The sequence below is a fragment of the Molothrus ater genome, chromosome 1, assembly GCF_012460135.2.
Source record: "Molothrus ater isolate BHLD 08-10-18 breed brown headed cowbird chromosome 1, BPBGC_Mater_1.1, whole genome shotgun sequence".
Lineage (NCBI taxonomy): Eukaryota > Metazoa > Chordata > Aves > Passeriformes > Icteridae > Molothrus > Molothrus ater.
The window spans coordinates 127,634,504-127,654,082 of NC_050478.2; the positions used below are offsets into that span (position 1 = coordinate 127,634,504).

Consider the following 19,579-nt stretch of genomic DNA (forward strand, 5'->3'; position numbering starts at 1 on the left):
ATTTCAACATTGCCTTCATTTTTATTTTAGCTTTTGGAAAGTCTAAAAATTGTTCCTAAACTCTTCCAAGCTACAATTGATACTTCTGAATTCAAATCTTTTCTCCTTTTTGATAGGGTTCATATTTGCTGTCTCTTGCGATGACAAGTATGGTGGACTGAACTTGTATCCACCACTGCAAGCATGACCACTGAATAATGGTAAACAAGCATTCATTTACAAATCTATAAACAATTTATCTTTCAAGATGCCATTGAATATATACTTGGCTTAACAATATTTTAATTGAGGTGCTCAGTATTTAAAATTTTAAGAGATTTTAAGGAAATTCTGCTATGGAAGCATGAAACATGCATTCAGTAGAAACCAGAATGATCATATTCTCTAATATGATGGGTGATCTGCAGAACCCATGTAGGAGATCTTTGTTTGTTATGTCTAAAAGCACTGCCCTCACATGCACTGACATCCTAACAATAATACAAAGCTACAGAACTAACTCCATGTACCAAGGCAAACAGCAGACATAAGACCATAAAATGACCTCTGCTTTCACATTTAAAAACTAAATCTTTTTACATAAAATGCATTTAAACCCAGTCTTGCTGATCATGCTTTCTATTCCTTGGACTTTTGCTGTTGGCTATAACAGAAAAAGGATCAGGCCCTTCACTCTGTGTTCACAGACAGTCTATTGACCAAAGTTTCCATTATTTCACAGCAGTTTCACAGAACAGGAATTTTTAAAAATTAAAAATAATAACAGTGAAAACTGATGGTAGTTGAAAAATATTCAGGTAACCCTCAAAGTGGCTACACAGAGTAGGCACTGTCTCTGAAATTCCTTGATGGTCAATGAAGGTCACAGGAGTCTGATCTGAAATATTGCTTCAGCAGAAATTCTTTGAAGCTACAGCACATTTAACTTCAGATTGTTTTTTTAAAAAAAATTCTAATTACAAAGACTTAAGAATGCATGTGGATAATGCAAATTTTCAAACAAAATAAAACTCTAATTAATGCCAGAAGTTTAATTTTTCAGTTCCTGTCAAGTACTGGCTCTGAAAGTCACACTATGTTCCCTTAGTGCTAAAAAAAGACATAAAATATTAAAATAACAAAACCAATCTACTATTTATATAAATTCCTGAGTTGTCACAGTTCACATTATCAGTTGACAGCAACTTGTATCATGCAGAACACAGTTGTTGGATTCTGAGAGGCTCCACCTCTCAGAGATGGAACTTTCCTTACCAGAGAAGCTGAGGAGACCAGAGGCAGCTCAGATAACAAAGAATTCATCATCATCTGCCCTTTGAGGTTGTGCCTCTACTGACAGTTGGTAAATTTTTTGAATTAAAGTTTTTGATGGCTCGGTTTGTGCTGCACTAAAATAAATTCCTAAATAAGCACAATATTTCATGCTTTGTTGTTTTGTTTTTTTCCAAAACACCTGAAGATGTTATCTTTGTACTGCATGGTTGAAGATGATGTTCTGCTGATTGCTTCTTTTTCCATGTCAATAGTAACCAGCCTCATTTCATGTGTAGAGTATGGTATGTGGTATATATCCATTACTTTTTCATACGTATTATACCCTTGTAAAGCATCAATATTTGAATAAAATATAGATGCTGATACATCTATATCAAGTGGTCATCAGTTTTCAGAAGTCAAAAGAAATTCTTCCACATTCAGCTTTGATTTCTGTCTTATCCCATGTCAAAACTATCAATAAATATTACAAGAAGTACACTCATCCTACTATTTAACTGAATTTTTTCCCAACAAAATGAAAAGATCTCCTTTTGCTCCACAGTGTCAGAAAAGATCTCAGAAACTTCTGAATAAGGTAGCAAATATAAAAAGCAGTAAAATGCACATTCATATATGCTGAAATACACAAAAACATGCAATAAAAATTACAAATTTCAGATAGACCTAATTTATAATGAAATTAAAAATAAGCCATATGGTAAATACTGACAGCCTTTAAATCTGCTATGCAGCTAGAAAAGGCCATTCTGCTACATCCACATGTATATTTTGCATTATTTTACATGTACAGTAGGTGATACTACACCTTGTTTTCATATAACACCATTACTGCTTTATATATAATATCAAGTTCTTTGTGCATTATCACGAAAAGCATTTTAAATGATATCATAATAATTAGATATACTATGTCTTCATTTTTGTTTGCATTGTATTTTCCAGCTACTGGTTTCAGAAAATTGCCATTAGTTTTGTTCTTCTCTTCATGAAGAGCATACAGTAATTTGCAAAATCAAGCAAGGATGAAAATGTGATTGAAATATAGGATTTTTTCTAATGAAATATTATTATGGCATTATAAATTATTGATAGAATGATTCTGGAACTCTCTTCTGATGTGCTCATCCTTTTGAGGGAAAATTTCCATAAGAGATTCAGCTATTGCTAGAGCGTGTTTGGCTTCAGATCCACATTTTGCAACAGTTTTATTAAATTATGGTCAATATAATGGATTTTTAAGGCCTATTCCCAAGTCCATGCCCATGAAAACACTGCATTCAACTGCAGAATTGCCTAATTGAGAAATACAATTTACCCCTTTGCCTAAGGTACTTTTACAGTACAAGAGAGGTTTTACATATTTATATTGAACAGATACTTGAAAGTATTGCCACATTACCATTACATCTTAGCAATGTTATGCTTGCACCATCTTCACTTACATAGCAGAAAATGTTACCTTGAATTACTGTTTTAATGTGAAGTTCTAACGCTTGATTGAATGCACTCTGAGTTTCTCTTTCCACTGAAACCAATGAGCAGATGTCCTAAATGATTTCTATAAGGCTCAAACAGGTAAAAAAAGCTCCTTGAAAATGTTAGTAGACATCATATCTATTTGTTAAGCTAAACATGTTGCTAAATGTTGGCACAAAGCTTGAGAAGAGACTTCTGACCGCAGAAAACAGAGCAGAAGTGCTTTTCCCTTAATCACAGAAGAAAGAACTTACTGAGAAATTTTAATACTAAAATTCTAAGCAGCAAGAAAATTTTCCTTTACATTAAACAAGTACACAAGGCATTTTATGTTGAACATTTTACAAAATGGTGTAACAAAAGCCGGGTTTTTTAACACAAGAATGTCATCTTAGTACTTACCTGTCAATATCCCAAAGGATCATAAAAGAGGCAGTCCATTAAAAATGAATGCAAAGCACAACAATCTACTAAAATAATGAAATTAACAAATATTGAAGTCTACTTCAAAAAATTTCTCTTGGCTTTCAGTTGTTTCTCCCTACCTGGCCCATCCCAGTCTTCAGTCTCCACAGCAAGCTGCCCTGGTTTCTCTGACCTCGCGTCACCATCAGATTCTGCTGCCTCCTGGATGCCTTCTTCACTGCCTGAAAAACCATCAAAAAATACAGTATTGACATATTCCAATAGTGACTTTAAAGCAAAGCTCCTGTAATATCCAAACTGCTTATATGCCTAAGTGAAAACATATGCATGTCTATAAACAGAGAGAACATGAAAAGAAATATTAGACATGTAAACATTTGTGAGTTCCCACTAACTCAAAGAAGCCCTGCGTATCCAGTACTTCCAGTTCCATGGAGAGAAAATCTTGGAAAACAGTGTTTACTCCATATGGTTAAAAAACAGAGTCACAACTTGCACCTAATTCTGTAAAACAAAGCACATAAAGTCACTGAGTCTGTAGGTACAAAGGAGAGAAAGAAATCAGTTCATGACCCCCAAGGAACATCTGCTTTCAGTTATGGATATTCTATTTTCTTGAATTGACACCTGAATGTTTCTTATGCGCTACAAATAAATGACAGAACAAAAATTTGGTCCACTAAACATTTTGCTTTTTCACAAAACTAGTGAAAAGCTAATCCATGGTATTTCAGCATTTAAGGAATTAGCCCTTAAAATCATAATGTACCAGCAGGTTCCTAAAGTACTTTTTTCCCTATCAAGCTTTATTTAAAGAAATGCTACATTTCTGATGAATTTTTGGATTTTCACCGTCCAGAAGTACCTGAAAATGTCTGTCTGCTTTCTGTTGCTATTCTTAACCAGGTCATATACAGGACACACAGAAAATTATGATAAGGTTAAACTTTTAGAGATGACCATTTAATTCTTATTTGAAGAACTGCTTGTTGAAAGGGAAGTTATTTCAGGTAAAAAAATACACTAGGCAAACTCCATGCCAAAATACTTTGAAATAAGCGCTATGAAAACTACATTGAAGATGAGGGTATTAACACAAAACACTCTGGCCATAGTAACACATTAAATGACATCTCTAAAGGCTTTTCCAGGTTTGGAATTTACTCATTTGTAGATTTGTTTGGTTTTATTTTAACACTAACCTCTCCAAGAAACTCATGCATAGGAAGACACTAAGAAGAATTGAAAGAAAAAAAAAATCTACAAAAATAACTACTTCAGTCAAATAGGACTGATTATGATTTAATTTTTTTATCAAACTTGAAGGACACTTTCTAAAAAATGATCTCCCAGAAAAAAGTGATAGCAGTAGAAAAACAAATACTGTGTATTTTACAAACTGAAAAATCAGACCCTTTGTTGATTTAACAACAGGAGACCAAGAAGGAGCAAAAAGCACAGCAATTAAGCAGTAACTTGTAATTTTTTCCCCACTCATGATAACAAAAGCTTTAATTAGCAACATAGGTAAAGAAATGTGATTACAACAAACTATGCCAGATCCCCATACGTTATCGCTGGAGCTATATTTATACTGGATAAGATTGTGACCCAGAGCTTTCAAGTACATGATTATATACAAACACTATAAAGTATTAACTTCATGTGCACATGTAAAGTCTCATAATAACACATTCTTCCTTGCATTCATAAAACACAGTTTTTCAAATATGAAGTCTAAGAGCCTGATAAACTACTACTCACACAAACACAATACTATAATCACTCCACAGTATGATTACAAAACTATAGTTCAGTCAACTTGTAGTACTAAAAACATAGTCCAGAATATTCTTATGCACTTGTAGTGTGTAAAATAAAACTTGAATACAACACAAATATCAAGTATCATTTTTGTGTTAAATTGACTGTGTAATGGTAGCCAGGCATTTGAAGTTCACATGCTTCAGTCCAATCTGAAATTATCTTTCAGAAGAACGTCCTAAATATACTCATGTGCTGAAAAAGCTATCAAGTTTCTGCAAAGCAGTTTTAGCAATTATTTGTTTTTAAGCAACTAGACTATTTTGAATTAGCATTTGTATAGTTACTTTGTAGTAATCAGACCTCTGCTTTCTTTGGGTGGACTGAAAAACCTATTTGACAATTTTACGTTCATTTTTCTATATTCTCTATTTTCTATATTTTCTATAGCAACTTAAAGCAGTTTTTTTTTGTCTTCAGTGGAGACAAAAAATTTTTTCCTAAGTTCAGACCTGACATGATTGATGCCAGTTTTCTTGAAAATGTTGGAAAGCAATTCACAGCAAGGACAATTCTTGTTTTCTAACTCAAGATGTATAACCAACACAGACAGTTCTTAGAATGTTCTTTGTAGAGAATGCAAATGTTTGTCTTCTACTGTAGATAATAGAGCTGTATGTACAAAATCAGGACAATAACAGCAAAATCCAGAAATAGTAATTCTTTTAGACAGAAAAGAAGCACAGATAATTGGACAATTGAACCTCCAAAATACTATGCTCTTCAAGGTTATAATATATGCCAACCTGGCGTTAGCTTCCAAATTTCAGCATTCTTCCAGCCAGTGCAACTAACCAGAACATAAACAAATTAAACTATTAGCATTACAAGAGGAAAGAGTGAAAAGATTGGGCTGAAAAGCAAAAGGACAGAGCAACAGCTAAGGTACAAAACCTATAGTACACAGTGATTAAGTATCTGGGAGATGAGGAAAAATCTGAAAATGTATGTTAGTAGACTACATAAATTCCCATTAACTTGATTTTTCAGTGTTTCATGAAGTACAGTGTTACATGGTTTCCACAGTCAGGTTTTAATGAATTGATGCATGTCTTGTGCAAATAGAGTAGATTAAATGTGTAGAATTTACATTAAGAAAAACTTTGCTCTGCATCTAGAAGTATTCTCAACTATTTTCATTGATGTTTTCTATTATTCCCAACTGCCAAATGCATGCATTACACACCTGAAATATCACCACACTGATTTCTCCTGTTCTCATAAGCTACTCCAGTCTGCTAGTGAAACCAAGAAATCGTACATTACTGTCAATTTCCGAATCCACCAGGGAGTGAAGTCTATCCCAGGCTCAGCTGAGCATCAATGTCAGATTGAAATGTGCAACCAAGACAATCCATTTGGTGCTGGAGACACTGCAACTTTAAAAACCCAAAAGGAGGCTTAGCAGAAGAACTGATAACAAAGCTTTTTTCTTTCCCCATACTTAAAGCTATTTTAGCAGCTAACATTTATTTAGCACAAAGCAGTTTATTTCCTTTCAGAATTTATTTTCTTTCCATTGTTTACTCTTTCTGTTCAGTCACTGACTACTTTTCAGTCTCTCAACAAGACTATTTTTATATTTATTTTCCAACTGATTACATTTTTCTTCAATTTACAGGTGTAGACATTTAAGTGGATCCAGGAAATGAATTATTTATTTCTTCCAAGTCCAATCAAATCCTTTTTGCCTATATATGCTACCCATTTGCTACTAACTTGTTGATTCCTTTCTAATCCCATTATTTTGGGTTTTCTCACACTATTTCTTTGCTTTGTCGCCCAATTATACTTTGTAGTTAAGTTAAAAGATAAATAACTTTTTCCCATCAACATCAAAGAGTGGTATAAGTACTCTAAAATGAACCAAAACCTGCTTCTGTTTAAGCACATTAAAGCAGTTGCTTCTTAGCACCCAAGCCTGGTAAGTGAATTTTGTCCTTTAAATGACCATTGCATGAAAAAATACTTCTATGAGTAAGCACATATAAAACCATAAACTATGTTCAGTCATGAGTCAAGTAAATCTACTGGAATTTCCACTACTTCTCTATACTTGATATTTAAGTTACACTTTTGGCAGAACTCATCACCTCTAACCTTAGATGCCTGAAAGTTAAGCTAGGCCAGACTACTTATGTAGACACTCCCATAGGCAGGGAAGAAAGAAACATCCTGAGTGATTTATCCTATTCTAGGATGCCTGAGATATAAGACCCCTCTTGGTGTCTGAGAGAGCTGAAATTAATCATCCTCTTAAACACACAGCTTAGACTAGGAACCTATCTTTAGTCAGCTAAAGTTGGGAGAAACAAATCTCTGACTTATGCTGAAATGCTGAATACACAAAATACTGCTTAACTAAGAGGAAAAAAAAGTCTTATTCAAATAACTTCAATATGTAATGTGGATAAAATTTTCATCTTGACCTTCATCTTGACAGCATTCAAAAACAGTTCAAGTTTTTTTTAATGTGGTTTAAATAGCCTAATGTTTATCCAATAGATAATTCACTGTAATTCAAGGTGGTAAAGTTGGTCAGGAAATCTGAAGACTGTAAAAGAGACATATTACCAGAAGCACGAGAGAGAGAACTCCAACTTCTCTGACAACACTGACAAGTAGGAAAAGAGAGACTTGAATATTAACAAGTAATTTCACTTTAATCTTTTTAACAAATTAAAGACTTCCCAATTTGTACTTAATCAGCTTGTACCACAAGTAGTTGTGGTATTTTATAGAAGCACATGGGTTAGCAGTTCTTCTCAATCCTGCTGTTTTAATCCATGTTGTTCCTATCAGTACTAGGCTCTTACAGAAAGTCTCGTACAATGTAACTATTGAACTTTCTTGACTAGGAAGGTTATAGCAGCTGTTAGGCACTCTATAATGTATTTTGCAATCAGCTAAATCAACAAAGTATTTTTAACAATGAGCAGTTCAGAACTGACAGATCTACTTTCTTGTTCACAACTGCTTATCACGGCATAGATATCACGTATGTTTACCAGGTGCTTCCTATAGTTAGGATACCTTCACAGGAGCCGCTCACAAAAGATAAGGTCATAAAAGAGATGAAAAACGTGCAAGCTTCATACACTCATGGTTTTATCATCAGACAAAATAGCTTTGTGTGAAGGACTGTACCAGTCACAAAAAGCACATAGCAGTTTCTATTAGAGTGAGAGAACAATAAAAGTTTGAAATTCAGTTTGTTTTCCCTCTTCCTGGCAGCATAAATGTAAACTCAAATTGTTAACATCCTCATGCAGCTGTTCAGAGTGAAACATCACTTCTCCATTATAATAAATCAGTACAGGAATAAATTGCTGCAAAGCCTGTAGCACTCTGTATTGCCAAAAGAGAAAAGAGATACAATGCAAAGACCTGGGGAGTCGCCCACTGTAGACCTTCATTTGGCAAGGACATAACCTCATGGATGGTGACAGACCAGTGTGACTGGCTGTGAAGGGGGAGGGTGCCTGCTCCTTTCTGCCACAGTCCACAGCAGCAGTAATTCTAGATCCAGCCAAACAAGGATTCTGAGACTACACATACGAACTAGATGCCAGAGCTTCAGAAACTATAGATCAGCAATCAAAACTGCCCTTTGTTATTTGCTTTATCTCAATGCCTGCAACCAGTAACAGAGCTTACACACACTGATAATCCTGCTCTTGAATCCTAAGAAACACACTGTAAGCTGAGGATTGTTGCCAGGAACCTCTCTTCAAAAGCCATACTCACTAACTTTGAAATAAACCATATACAACTTAAAATACAAATACTTAATTCATTCAATGTAGCATACTTTTTAGCAGCACATTCTTAAGAATACCAAAGACATCTAATAGGCCTTCTTGTGGATTATCTCTTTTTAAAGTATTCTATGTGTATATTTAACTGTAATTTAGTAGCAATACAGGTTTCTGCAGATATAAATCATGCTGGGTATAAAATAATGCAAAAAAAATATAAGCTTTTGGAATGGTAATAGAACTGTGAGAATAAAGATACTAAAATATATAGGAGGGATGTTTCCACACTTTTTCATATTTGCCAAACGATACGAGGACAAGATAAACAATTACAGTGGGTACAGTGCCATGCAAATGGGTTTACTCTACAAGCCTTGCAAGGACAGAGAGACAAAGAGACAGAGGAAGAGATCTGGTGCTATCACTACCAGACAGTTATCAATTAATCTGATATATAGCAGAAATAATTTCAGTGAAGCCCATAAAAATCAACTGAGACACCCTACTCGACAAATACAGAAAGTATGAGCAAACTCTGGCCCTCAGACGATTGATTTGGTAACGTACCTGAAAGAAAACAGCACTTGAACAAGTTAATCTACTGCATTTTATTTCAGATTATATTAATCACCTCAATACTTTGCTTCTTTGCAAGCAATTATTGTTTTCTGTCATGCTGATTAACAATCATAATTTCTCCTGGGATAAACCTCATTTGAAATAACTGTATGTTTCCATTTGCCCTAAGCACTCTTAGAATTATTTGTCCAGCAAGTCTCAGAAACAATGCATTGTATCTTTCCTAATTTTTAGGATCAGTATGTGCATATTCAAGTGTTGGCAAGTGCCCACATACGTGCTAGCCATTAGCTCTCCAAAATAGTGGTATGAAACTATTTTGGTTCCTATTAAAATCACCACTTTGTTTAATAAAATGACATCTTGACACATTACATTTCAGCACAGTGATCGTGTTATAAAGCGGTGTCAATTATTTCTAACCATTTCAGCTACAGCACTTTTCTCCTGGGATAAGACACTGCTGTGCAGCACATTCATCTAGACTGAGTCTGGCCTTCCTCTTCTCTACATGTTTGATATGTTCTCATTATCGCCACTGTTTGCTTTTGAAGTCCTTTCAAGACAAGGATCACTCATTCAAATGTATTTCCTGCAGAACAGTGAAAGTATTCTCTAAATTGTATTCCTGACTTTCTTTTTATTAATGGATTTTAAATAAATATAAGCATATATATGTACACAGAACACACACACACACATATATGTATATATATGTATGTGTATATATATATATTCTAATTTTTAGGGAGAAACTCTAAAGACTCGTACTACAAATGAGCATCATTCAGATATACTGGCTACTTGAGAGCTTCTATCAATTTTTTAAAAAAGCAAAAAAAATCTAGCATCTTTTCAATCTTTCCCCATTAAAACTTCAAATACAAGAACTCTATTAGACATATGCAAGTACTAGGCTGGGGTTCAAGCTACATAGCTCTAAGCAGGAGGTTAGAAAAGCAGGAGGTTAGAAAAGCAGCAGAGGCACATTTCAAAAGATATTTACATGCCACAAATAAAGACTGTTGCTAAATAAAATTTTCAAAAATTAGTTCAATGGAAATCACCAATCCACGAGATTCTAAACCAGCCTGAAGCAGAACAGAGACATCACTTCAGAGAAATTCTAGCAAATTTCGAATTCTAAGTTTGAAGGCTCTTCTGCACATTCACATTTCAATTTAATTATATAACAATTCTGTTTCATCCCTACTGCAGAAATATTCAATCTCCTGTAAGAATTCTTCATCCAACCACGAACACCTCATTTTATACTTTGCAGCTGAAATTATTATCATAGACAAATCCAGTTTTTATGTGACTTCCACACATGGCTACATAAATAGTAGCAAAAGGTACTTGTTCCTATACAGTGAAATCTTAATTTACTTTGTTGAAAACAACTGGATGTTTTTATTTGACATAATCAACCTTTGAGATGGTTCAATATCAAAAGCAACCAATTCCCCATCACTACAGGTGTGTTCCTCCATACATGTTGTACTACACATGATTTCAAAACCAGTCTAGGCTTCTGTGAGTCAAACACCAAAAAAATACTTAGCAGTCAAAAATTCATGCTTCTTTTTCTCTATCCAGCAATAATATTTGTCTTATCAATATTTATCCAATGATGACATAATTGTGACGCTTTATTTATTTTTACTGATCCTTTCAGAGTTAAATTACTGCAAATATACCCATATAGTACACAACCTGTGAGTAAGTCTGCTTTTTAGGCCTGGGTTGACAAGAATTTTTTCAGCTATGCCTTAGAACTCTGCAAACATATGCAGAATTTTTGTGTCAGGGCCACCAAATAAGACAAGAAAGAGACAAAATGGACCTTCATTATAAACAAAATTAGAAACAGACGTAGAGCACACCTGAACTGAGAACATGTGGTGAAATTCGTCATTTATGCATCCCATGTTTTAAAGAAGATTATCCCTATTAATTTGCAATTCATATTCTGTCAAATTTGACCTCAAATTTAAGTCATTCCAAGTTCAAGTTTTGTGACTTTCTAGAAAGAGGACATTACACTACTTGTTGTAACCAAATAATCCCTTCATGAATTATATCCCTAGCTGAGATAGAATTCAGAATTTCATTGTTCTTGAGAAAACCAAAATGTGCTGACTGGAAAGGCTGGAGTTGCTTTGATAAACTGCTTAAAGTTGAGTAAGCTGTTTAAGTGTTCCTTGCACTTTTTAATTCTGTACAGTTAAAATAATATTGTTATTTGGATCTATGTATTTATTTCTTGAAAAATAGATTTTTAGTTTCTTTTTGAGATATAATTTTCTGCTTGATGACCAATTATTTAATGTCCTGATTAGAAGAAGAGTTTGCTTGTTTAACTTAGGTCAAATTTTTATCCAATTAAAGTTGATGTTAATACTTACATAGGTTTAAGCAGGACTGAAAATATGGCCTGACAGGTTTAAACATGGATTAGCAGTAAATAAAAAAATTACAGAATAGAAAATCTTGTACTTTTTGTTTTGGAAGCCCTTTCATGCTCTCTAGTGTATGGTGGGGGAAAAAAATATCACTTCAACCTTTTCAGATATCTCTTTTCCATTCTAGAAAGAAAACAGGTGGTCCTCTGAGCTCCAGTAGCAGGAAAGAATGAGAAACCATAAGAGGTAAAGCACAAAGCAAATGCTGATGTTCAGATGAAAAAGATCCCCTTTCACCCTGCTAGAATCCAATCTAATTGACTTAGCCTTGTTCAAAGGCTGTTATCAGAAAAGCCCCTTCCTTTCTTTGTCCATATTCAGCATCTGACAAAAAGTACAGAAGAATCACAGAATCATCAAGGTTGGAAGGGACCTTTAAGATCATCAGGTTCAGCTGTCCACCCAGCACTGTCACTGCAACCCCTACATCCCATCACCCAGAGCCAGATCCAGACACCTCTTGAACACCTCCAGGGGTGGTGACTCCACCATCTCCCTGGGAAACCTATTCCAGTGCCTCTCCACGCTAATGCCTAACAGAGAAAAATGGTTTTCTAACATCTGATCTTAATCTAAATCTCCCCTGTCTCAGTTTATGACCATTTTTTCTCATCCTCTCACTGCAGGCATGGCAGAAGAGACTGAACCCCATCTCACTACAGCCTCCTGTCAGGTACTTGTAGAGAGTGAAGAGATCCCCTGGCCTCATCTTCTAAAGTTGTTTCAGCTGAATATGATACAGATAAATGTAAGAGAACCCTTACTCTGGGGAATATGAGAATCCAAGAGTGTCACAAACATGCAGACAAGTCAGTAAGATGTAACTATTGCATTCTTGGAAGGAGTAGTGCTATGAGTTCTTATGCATATTCTAGTTATCCTAGGAGATGAAAATAGATACATGTCCTCTCCTGTCTCTGATTAACAAAAAGAATGAATGTATCCTTCATTTAGTCAGAAAGTCTACATAAATAAAATGCAATGAATTAAAATAATCCAAAAAATTTAAAGGAATGTGAGCTGCAGCAGAGCAGAAGTATTGCCAGGGAAAGATAATGTCAGGCACAGGGAGGGGGGGTGTCTGGTGCCAAGCAAAGCCGAGGGCTGTGCAATCACCTCTATCAGTGCTCTATCAGTGTCTACACTCCAGCCAAATCCAGAGAAAACAAGGAGTCAAAGATTCAGGTCAATAAGCTTATAGGCGATTTGCACAAACTGCTCCTGCAGCAAGGTAAAAAACAAAGTCATATTGGCTTTTCTTTTCTATTCCTTCTCTTTGAACTCCTTGGTCCAAACACACCCTCGAAATGTCAGTGTTATATGCAAGAATTTAAAGAGCTGAGCTTCTTAATCCCGTTAAGAAATAAGAACAAAGTTGCCTGTAAAGATCTCCTTATTGAGCTCAAAGTGATTATGGTATAGCTGCCTCCTGCTGATCCTATAGCAAAAGTGGTAGAAATTTGTCATGAAACCCATTACTGAAAAAGAAAAAAAAATTGATCAAAATGTTCCTGGTTAAAAAAATGGGGAGAAAAGAAAGCATAAATCTACTGTTGGATCCAGAAGCAGAAAATAGCAAGCACATTGTTAGTCACTACATGCGTAACATGAAAGAAGTAAGGAATATTTACACAGTTGCACACAGGCATACACACAGACACAAAGTCATACTCCAGAGGAAAAAAGGACACATGGAAATCATTTTCATGGTGTTATTATAGATGGTAGCATGATAGCTTTCTACATGAAGTATGAAGGGATAGATTAATACAGAGATGAACTTAGCTTTGTGTATGCTTTCTTGTATGACAACTCACACTGCAGCTGTTTCTCTGAATCACAAGCCTGCCTGCACAATCAGGTCACATGGTTTAGCATAAAACATTCCAGTCCCAAGCTGGTCAGGCAGGCTAGTAACAACATAACATGAGGATGATTATGTGTACATGAACAGAAAACTTAGTTCAGGTTTGGAACTCATCCCTTCCTGCCCAAGAATATGAGAACATAGAACCAGGTATACACTCAGTATCCAGGCCAGATATTCCCTGTGTTTCCTACTTGCTGACTTAGAACTGTATGAGTTTCAGACTGCACTGGATTCCCCCGATTTTCTTCTTTCCCTGCAAATAAAGATAACCAATGTATCAGGATCCCAAACCACTCATCCAGCTGCAAACACATATGGCTGCAGACATACATAGCAGTGTGTGCTACAGACCAAAAAATCATTGCATCCTGAAACAATCATTCTCCATCCTACCTCATGTATCCTCCCTATCACCCTATGTCACCAACTGAAGCACAGTTAACACTGGGGAGCAAAACCCATTTGCTTTCCCATCTGCCACCAGGAGTTTTAAGGCCACTGAATCTCCTTCCACTGAGGGCTAGTGCCAATGTTGCCTTGTGCTGAAGTAACCATGGAAAGCCTATAACATGAGGAACAAGAGCAATAGTCATACTACAAGCAATGGGCAGGAGAATTTGACTCAACTGTCTTGGCCAGCAACAAGAAATGAACCTGTCTTCTTTCACTAATTATCAGATACAGACATTCCTCCTTTGCCTCCTTCTTCTGGAAACAGTCCAACATTTGCTCTTTTGATTATAAACCTCCTTTATTTTCTTCTCCATTGCCTCTTTCCTTCTGTGAACACAGCTACTTAACTGTCTACTAATCTCAAGTGATCTCTTTTATTGCTTAAGATAATTTTCCTTTGAAAGTTAAACCCTCATTGAACACTTCTGCTAGGAAGGTCACAAGGATTTGTTTAGCCAGTTACCACCACTATCAAGTCACCAAGGCTCCTATTCTCCTTCCTGTTCACAGAGAGTAAAAGAAGACACCATATAAGCATAGCAAACTTTTTTAAATAAGATACAAGAACTTTATTTTTATTTTTCCTGAGAGTATCTAGGCAGGATGACAGCAATCAGAGACTAGAAAATCAGCTATAAACTACTTCACTTCACAAATAATCTTGATTTAGAACTTTTATTCTCACCCCATCACCTTCAACTTGGCCTTTGTACTGTTCTGTTGTTTTTCCCCTCCTTCTATATTTCCTTCTGCAATTACCGATATCGCACTTCTCACCTCTTTTAACATCAGCTTATTTTCTTATTCCAACCTACAGTAGACAAAATTTAATCTTTATGTCCTATCTCCTAGCTTCCAAATCCAGCCTATCCCTGTTCTGCATGGGAGAGAAGCTACTTTCTCCTTACACAGACTGTTGAAATATTGACATTTAAGTAATAAATTTTCTACATCTGAATTTAATCTGATTAATTCTTAATCTGATATAGACTCTGATTCCAGATGCCCACAGTTTAAAAAATATTCAGCAAGGGAGATTCCAGGCTGATAAAGTCTTTGTATGGACAGCATCATCAGATACCCTCTTTATTAGAAGTACAGCAATTTGTAGTAACTAAACAGAAACAGCATTTTTCAAAGGCTGTTTTCAAACTGACAAAATGTAATGCACTATCATCAAGGCTACCTTCTACAAAGTTTTTTGTTTCTACTTCAAACACAGAAATTAGTACAGATTTGTAGGAGAACACCACTATCCTATTTCCAAAATACTTTCTTCTTATCTCACTGTCAAAACTGCAAACAAATCAAACTTAACTGCCGTCAATTATGAAGATCTTAATCCAAAAGGTTAAAAAAAAAAAACAGAGTTGGAAGCTTAAAGCAATCCCTGACAAATAGTAGGTTGGTAATTTCCATTTCAGCTTTGGATATTTACATGCTTAAACTGTTGTTCACTTCTTCACATCTGAGAGTAAATGAAGACCACATAGGAATAAATATCCACATGCAGCGAAGTTAATTTTGTGGTACTGCAGAAGTGTGGGAGAGAAAGAATTTTCCAGATTCCTTGTCATAAAAGCCACTAGCAAGTAAAAGGAGAAGGAAAAAGCGGAGAGTCAAAATTTTGAAAACAGAGAAGTTGTAAAATGTCACGTAGCTCAATCAAGGTGATTCATTTGCTTCACACTTTGCAGAGGCTTTCACCTTCACCTCCAAATTCTGGCAACTATTCTGCTGAAACTATCTCACAAATCCAAATAAGATGGGAAAAGTATGGCTTTAGAAAAGTTCCTTTTTGCAATTTAGGCAGTAAGGGACTGCTCTCTCTTATAATACCATCAGGCACACTTTGACAGGAAAATCTCTTTAAGAAGCCAAAGTTACCATCTGTGAACCTGTTAAGTCCTCTATTCTCATTCTTCAAAATGAATTGCAACTTCAGTAATTTTTGCCTTCAGTCCTAGTTTGTACAGCAAAAGCCCCTGGTTTTAGGAGGTACTTGAATTTACAGAGCTGGGTAAGTATAAAAAACATACCATGGATGAAGCCTCACAAACACCTCCTCCCCAACAGCTGTGTCACTTGTTCCCCATGCCTCTTGATTCTTGCAGGAAGCCCCGCTACTCATTTGTCCTCTTGTTCTGGGTCAGCTGGGAAGAAACCCCAGGGGAGGGAAATAGGGAGACAGGACAGATAAAATTTATATCCAAGAAAACACCTTTAAATTCTAAAACCATTGATGGTCCATGTTAGCAAGGGCAGAATTCAGAGACAGCATAATGGATTCCCATGCCAGTTCTGACATATTTCTGGGGAAAGAAAACCTGTTGCATGAGAAAACACAGATCTACACTTACTTTTCCCTTATTTGGAAATATTTGTCAATTACAGGCTGCCAATACTATCAAAGAGCAGAAGAAAAATCAAAAATCAGACCCTCAAAACAGAAATTAGACTGCCTTTATTTGTTCTCTAACCTATTTGGTACACATCTCATTTTCATTCTTTTTCATTCTCATAATGACTTTTCATTCACAATGTTAAAAAATATTTCTATGAAAAAAAGAAAAGCTTATTTCTCATACTATCTTTTAATTTCAATACTGAAGCACTACAAAGAAAAACAAAAGGCTAGGAATTCTTAACAGATTCATGAAAAAAAACCCCAAGAATTAGTCTAATTTTTAGTATTTACTATATAATAGAGTCACAAACCCTTCTACTAAGAAAAGAACACAAAAGAAATTTATTTGCTTTCCAGATTAGTTTTGTCTTCTTAGGGTTTATCTTCAGAAAAACATAGGCAGCCTCATGCTAATGACACTTAAGATGTGACCCTGAAGAAGTAGGACATTCAACAGAAGCTGAGACATGAATAAATACCCAGCACACTTCCAGTCTCCCATTCCATCCTTTTCCAAGGAGATTCCCAATTTGCTTCAAAGTGGGACTTTTTGTCACACTGCCTCAGCTGGAGGTAGATTAGAAATTTTATGTGCCCCTTGATCCTTAGAAATTTTCTTTTCAACTCTTCTTCTGCAACAGTTGCACTGAAGAGACTTAAGATTCTTTTATAACTACAACATATAAACTGCTGGGAAGTCAGAAGGCATTTAGCCTGAGAATCAGCAGATGTCCTTAATAAAACATATAATCAAGATTCAGATTTAAATGTATTCCCATTTGATGCCTGATCTTCTTTAATACAGTGATTCAGTGATTTCCCTGAAAGAGGTGTTTATTTAAAGGGAAGATCCAAGACAAACTGAAATTCAATGTAAATTTGCAATCCTGATTGCTGTTTTTAAAAAAATTTTTTTTTTCTTGATTTCACCTAAAACCATATTGTTTTCCACTGGTGGGTCCTGGAAATGCAGTAAGAAGTAGAGAGAAGTAACTAAATCAAACTGATATGATGTGAACTAATAGTGGGACATAGTATTCCACTGCTGACAGGAGGAATTCAAGAGACACCAGCGTAACAATTATGCAAATAGTGGTTTAAATATTTATTTAGTACTGCCAGTAACAGGAGGAGGACTTTTTCATGCTAAGGAAAATGGTGTCTGAAAGGCATGTGAACCAGTGAACACCAAGTAATTATGGTATTTGTTTACATTGCAGTTGTAATAGTAATAAATTCTTCCTGTTTGTAAAGAATCCTTTCATAATCTTGTCTCTCCTCACAGTCAGATTTGTAGCAGCTGAATTCCAAACTATCGATTAGAATGTTTTGATCTCTTAGGGAAACTTACTAAGTATCAAGAACCTGTAGAAGCTGCATAGAGGATATATAGAAAATGTATAGTAATGCCTTTGCCACTGATGACTGAAGACTCTCCAGGAAGGACTGATATTCTGCAGTCAGAACACTTGACTCGTCAAACGGATTTATCCAATGTTGTCCAAGAGAAATGAAAATAATACAAAACCAGAAGCATATCAAGTTATCATGAGAAAATGTATGTCAATATCCAGGAAAGAACAGAAAGACAGAGAAACCATCAACATCCAAATGCCCGAGGGGTTTGTGGACTAACAGAAGAAAACCACCACAACAACTTCAGCTATTTGATAGGCATCCTTACCTGCAGAAGACAAACAATAAAGCAATCAAGTGGATATCTGGCAGGAAGAAGGTTAATTCAATGTTCCAAATAACAATAGTGTGTTTTTCTGCCAGCTGACTGGGAAGTAGAACAACCTTGCAGACTGAACTGGTAAGAATGAATTGGTGTGTCTTATGCTAAAATACCTCAATCTTCAATAATTCACAAGTAACAAGTACACCAAAAAGGTATTTGCAAGTTCAAAAGTTATCCTTTCACAAAGCACTAGTTTTCTACTGTGCATAATAAATTCTATCATAAGCTCTATTTTAATCCTAGAATCTACAGACACAATCTGCTTTCCTAGCAATGTTTCCAAGGCAAAAAAGCTATGAACAGACATGCTGCATTGCTAGCTTCAGATCTGATAATAATTGACTTCTGGGGCCTGTTCTCTACAGTTAAATATGTAGAAAATAACACTTGTAGCAAAACACTAAGGCAAGATGATTCATGTCCCTGAAAAGTGTCCTTCAACATACTTAAATATTTATTCCTTACCAGACTTAATTTCCCCAGTGATTCTTTTTCCTATTTTTAAGGTAGCATTAATAGGGCTTTTTGTATGTTTTAAACCAAGAAATCTCTTTGACCAATTGGACAAAGTTTGGCCAGTATTCTCTCAAGAGGTTGGCTACAATGATTACCTTTATTACAAAAGTATTCCACTTCTTCACAGCTCAGATTTTCAGGCTCAAACTCTGCAGAAAAGCTTTCCTCCAACGGAAAGTCTTCTTTTGAGACAGTATCATTTTCCTCAGACAGGCACTCTTCTTCTTCATCCTCAGTAGCATCTTCAAGGGGCCCTTAAAAAAGAATCAGGGACACTGTGGCAAAACCATCTAACAGGACAATGTGAAACAAAACCTTAGTGAACTTTTAACTGGCATTCTTTAGCTAGTTTTTCCTTTCGCAGCTGTGTTCAGCACTTATTAGAATTGGACAAATAACATTTTATGGAAATTGAAATTGAAAGTGACTTTTCCTGATTACTTCAGAATATGCAAAGTGTCATTAATAATATGTATTAATAATACTCACACATGGGGGTTTTTCATTATTCATTGGGTTCTACTATTAAACACAGACAGTTTTAACAGCTGAAATCAAAGCTGTATTTGTAAAATGACATAAACAGTGAAGAGCTTTCTCTTGTTTGTTAGTGATTGTTTTTGATGCTGAATTACAGTACTTAAAAATGTTTCCTTTACAAGCTTTGTTCATCAAATTATAAGTACAGACAACAGTGAAATACTACAAAGGTCTTGACAGCAGAAACTTCAGCTTATTCTGCTATTTTGCATCAACCAGCCCCTAATGGTATCCATGATCATTCAC

At 35.4% G+C, this 19,579-nt stretch overlaps 1 protein-coding gene across 3 annotated transcripts in view; it reads right to left on the reverse strand.

Moving 5' to 3' along the window:
- The window catches only part of ZFPM2 (zinc finger protein, FOG family member 2), a 308,205-nt gene that overhangs the window by 232,558 nt on the left and 56,068 nt on the right, over positions 1-19,579 (reverse strand). For 2 of the 3 annotated variants that reach the window (XM_036406840.2, XM_036406842.2), the window contains exons 2-3: positions 18,889-19,047; positions 3,300-3,401 (exon numbers count right to left, since the gene is read on the reverse strand). In XM_036406840.2, the coding sequence (XP_036262733.1) occupies positions 3,300-3,401; positions 18,889-19,047 (261 nt within the window). The remainder of the gene's footprint in view (positions 1-3,299; positions 3,402-18,888; positions 19,048-19,579) is intronic. The other variant, XM_036406843.2, reaches the window with a different exon arrangement.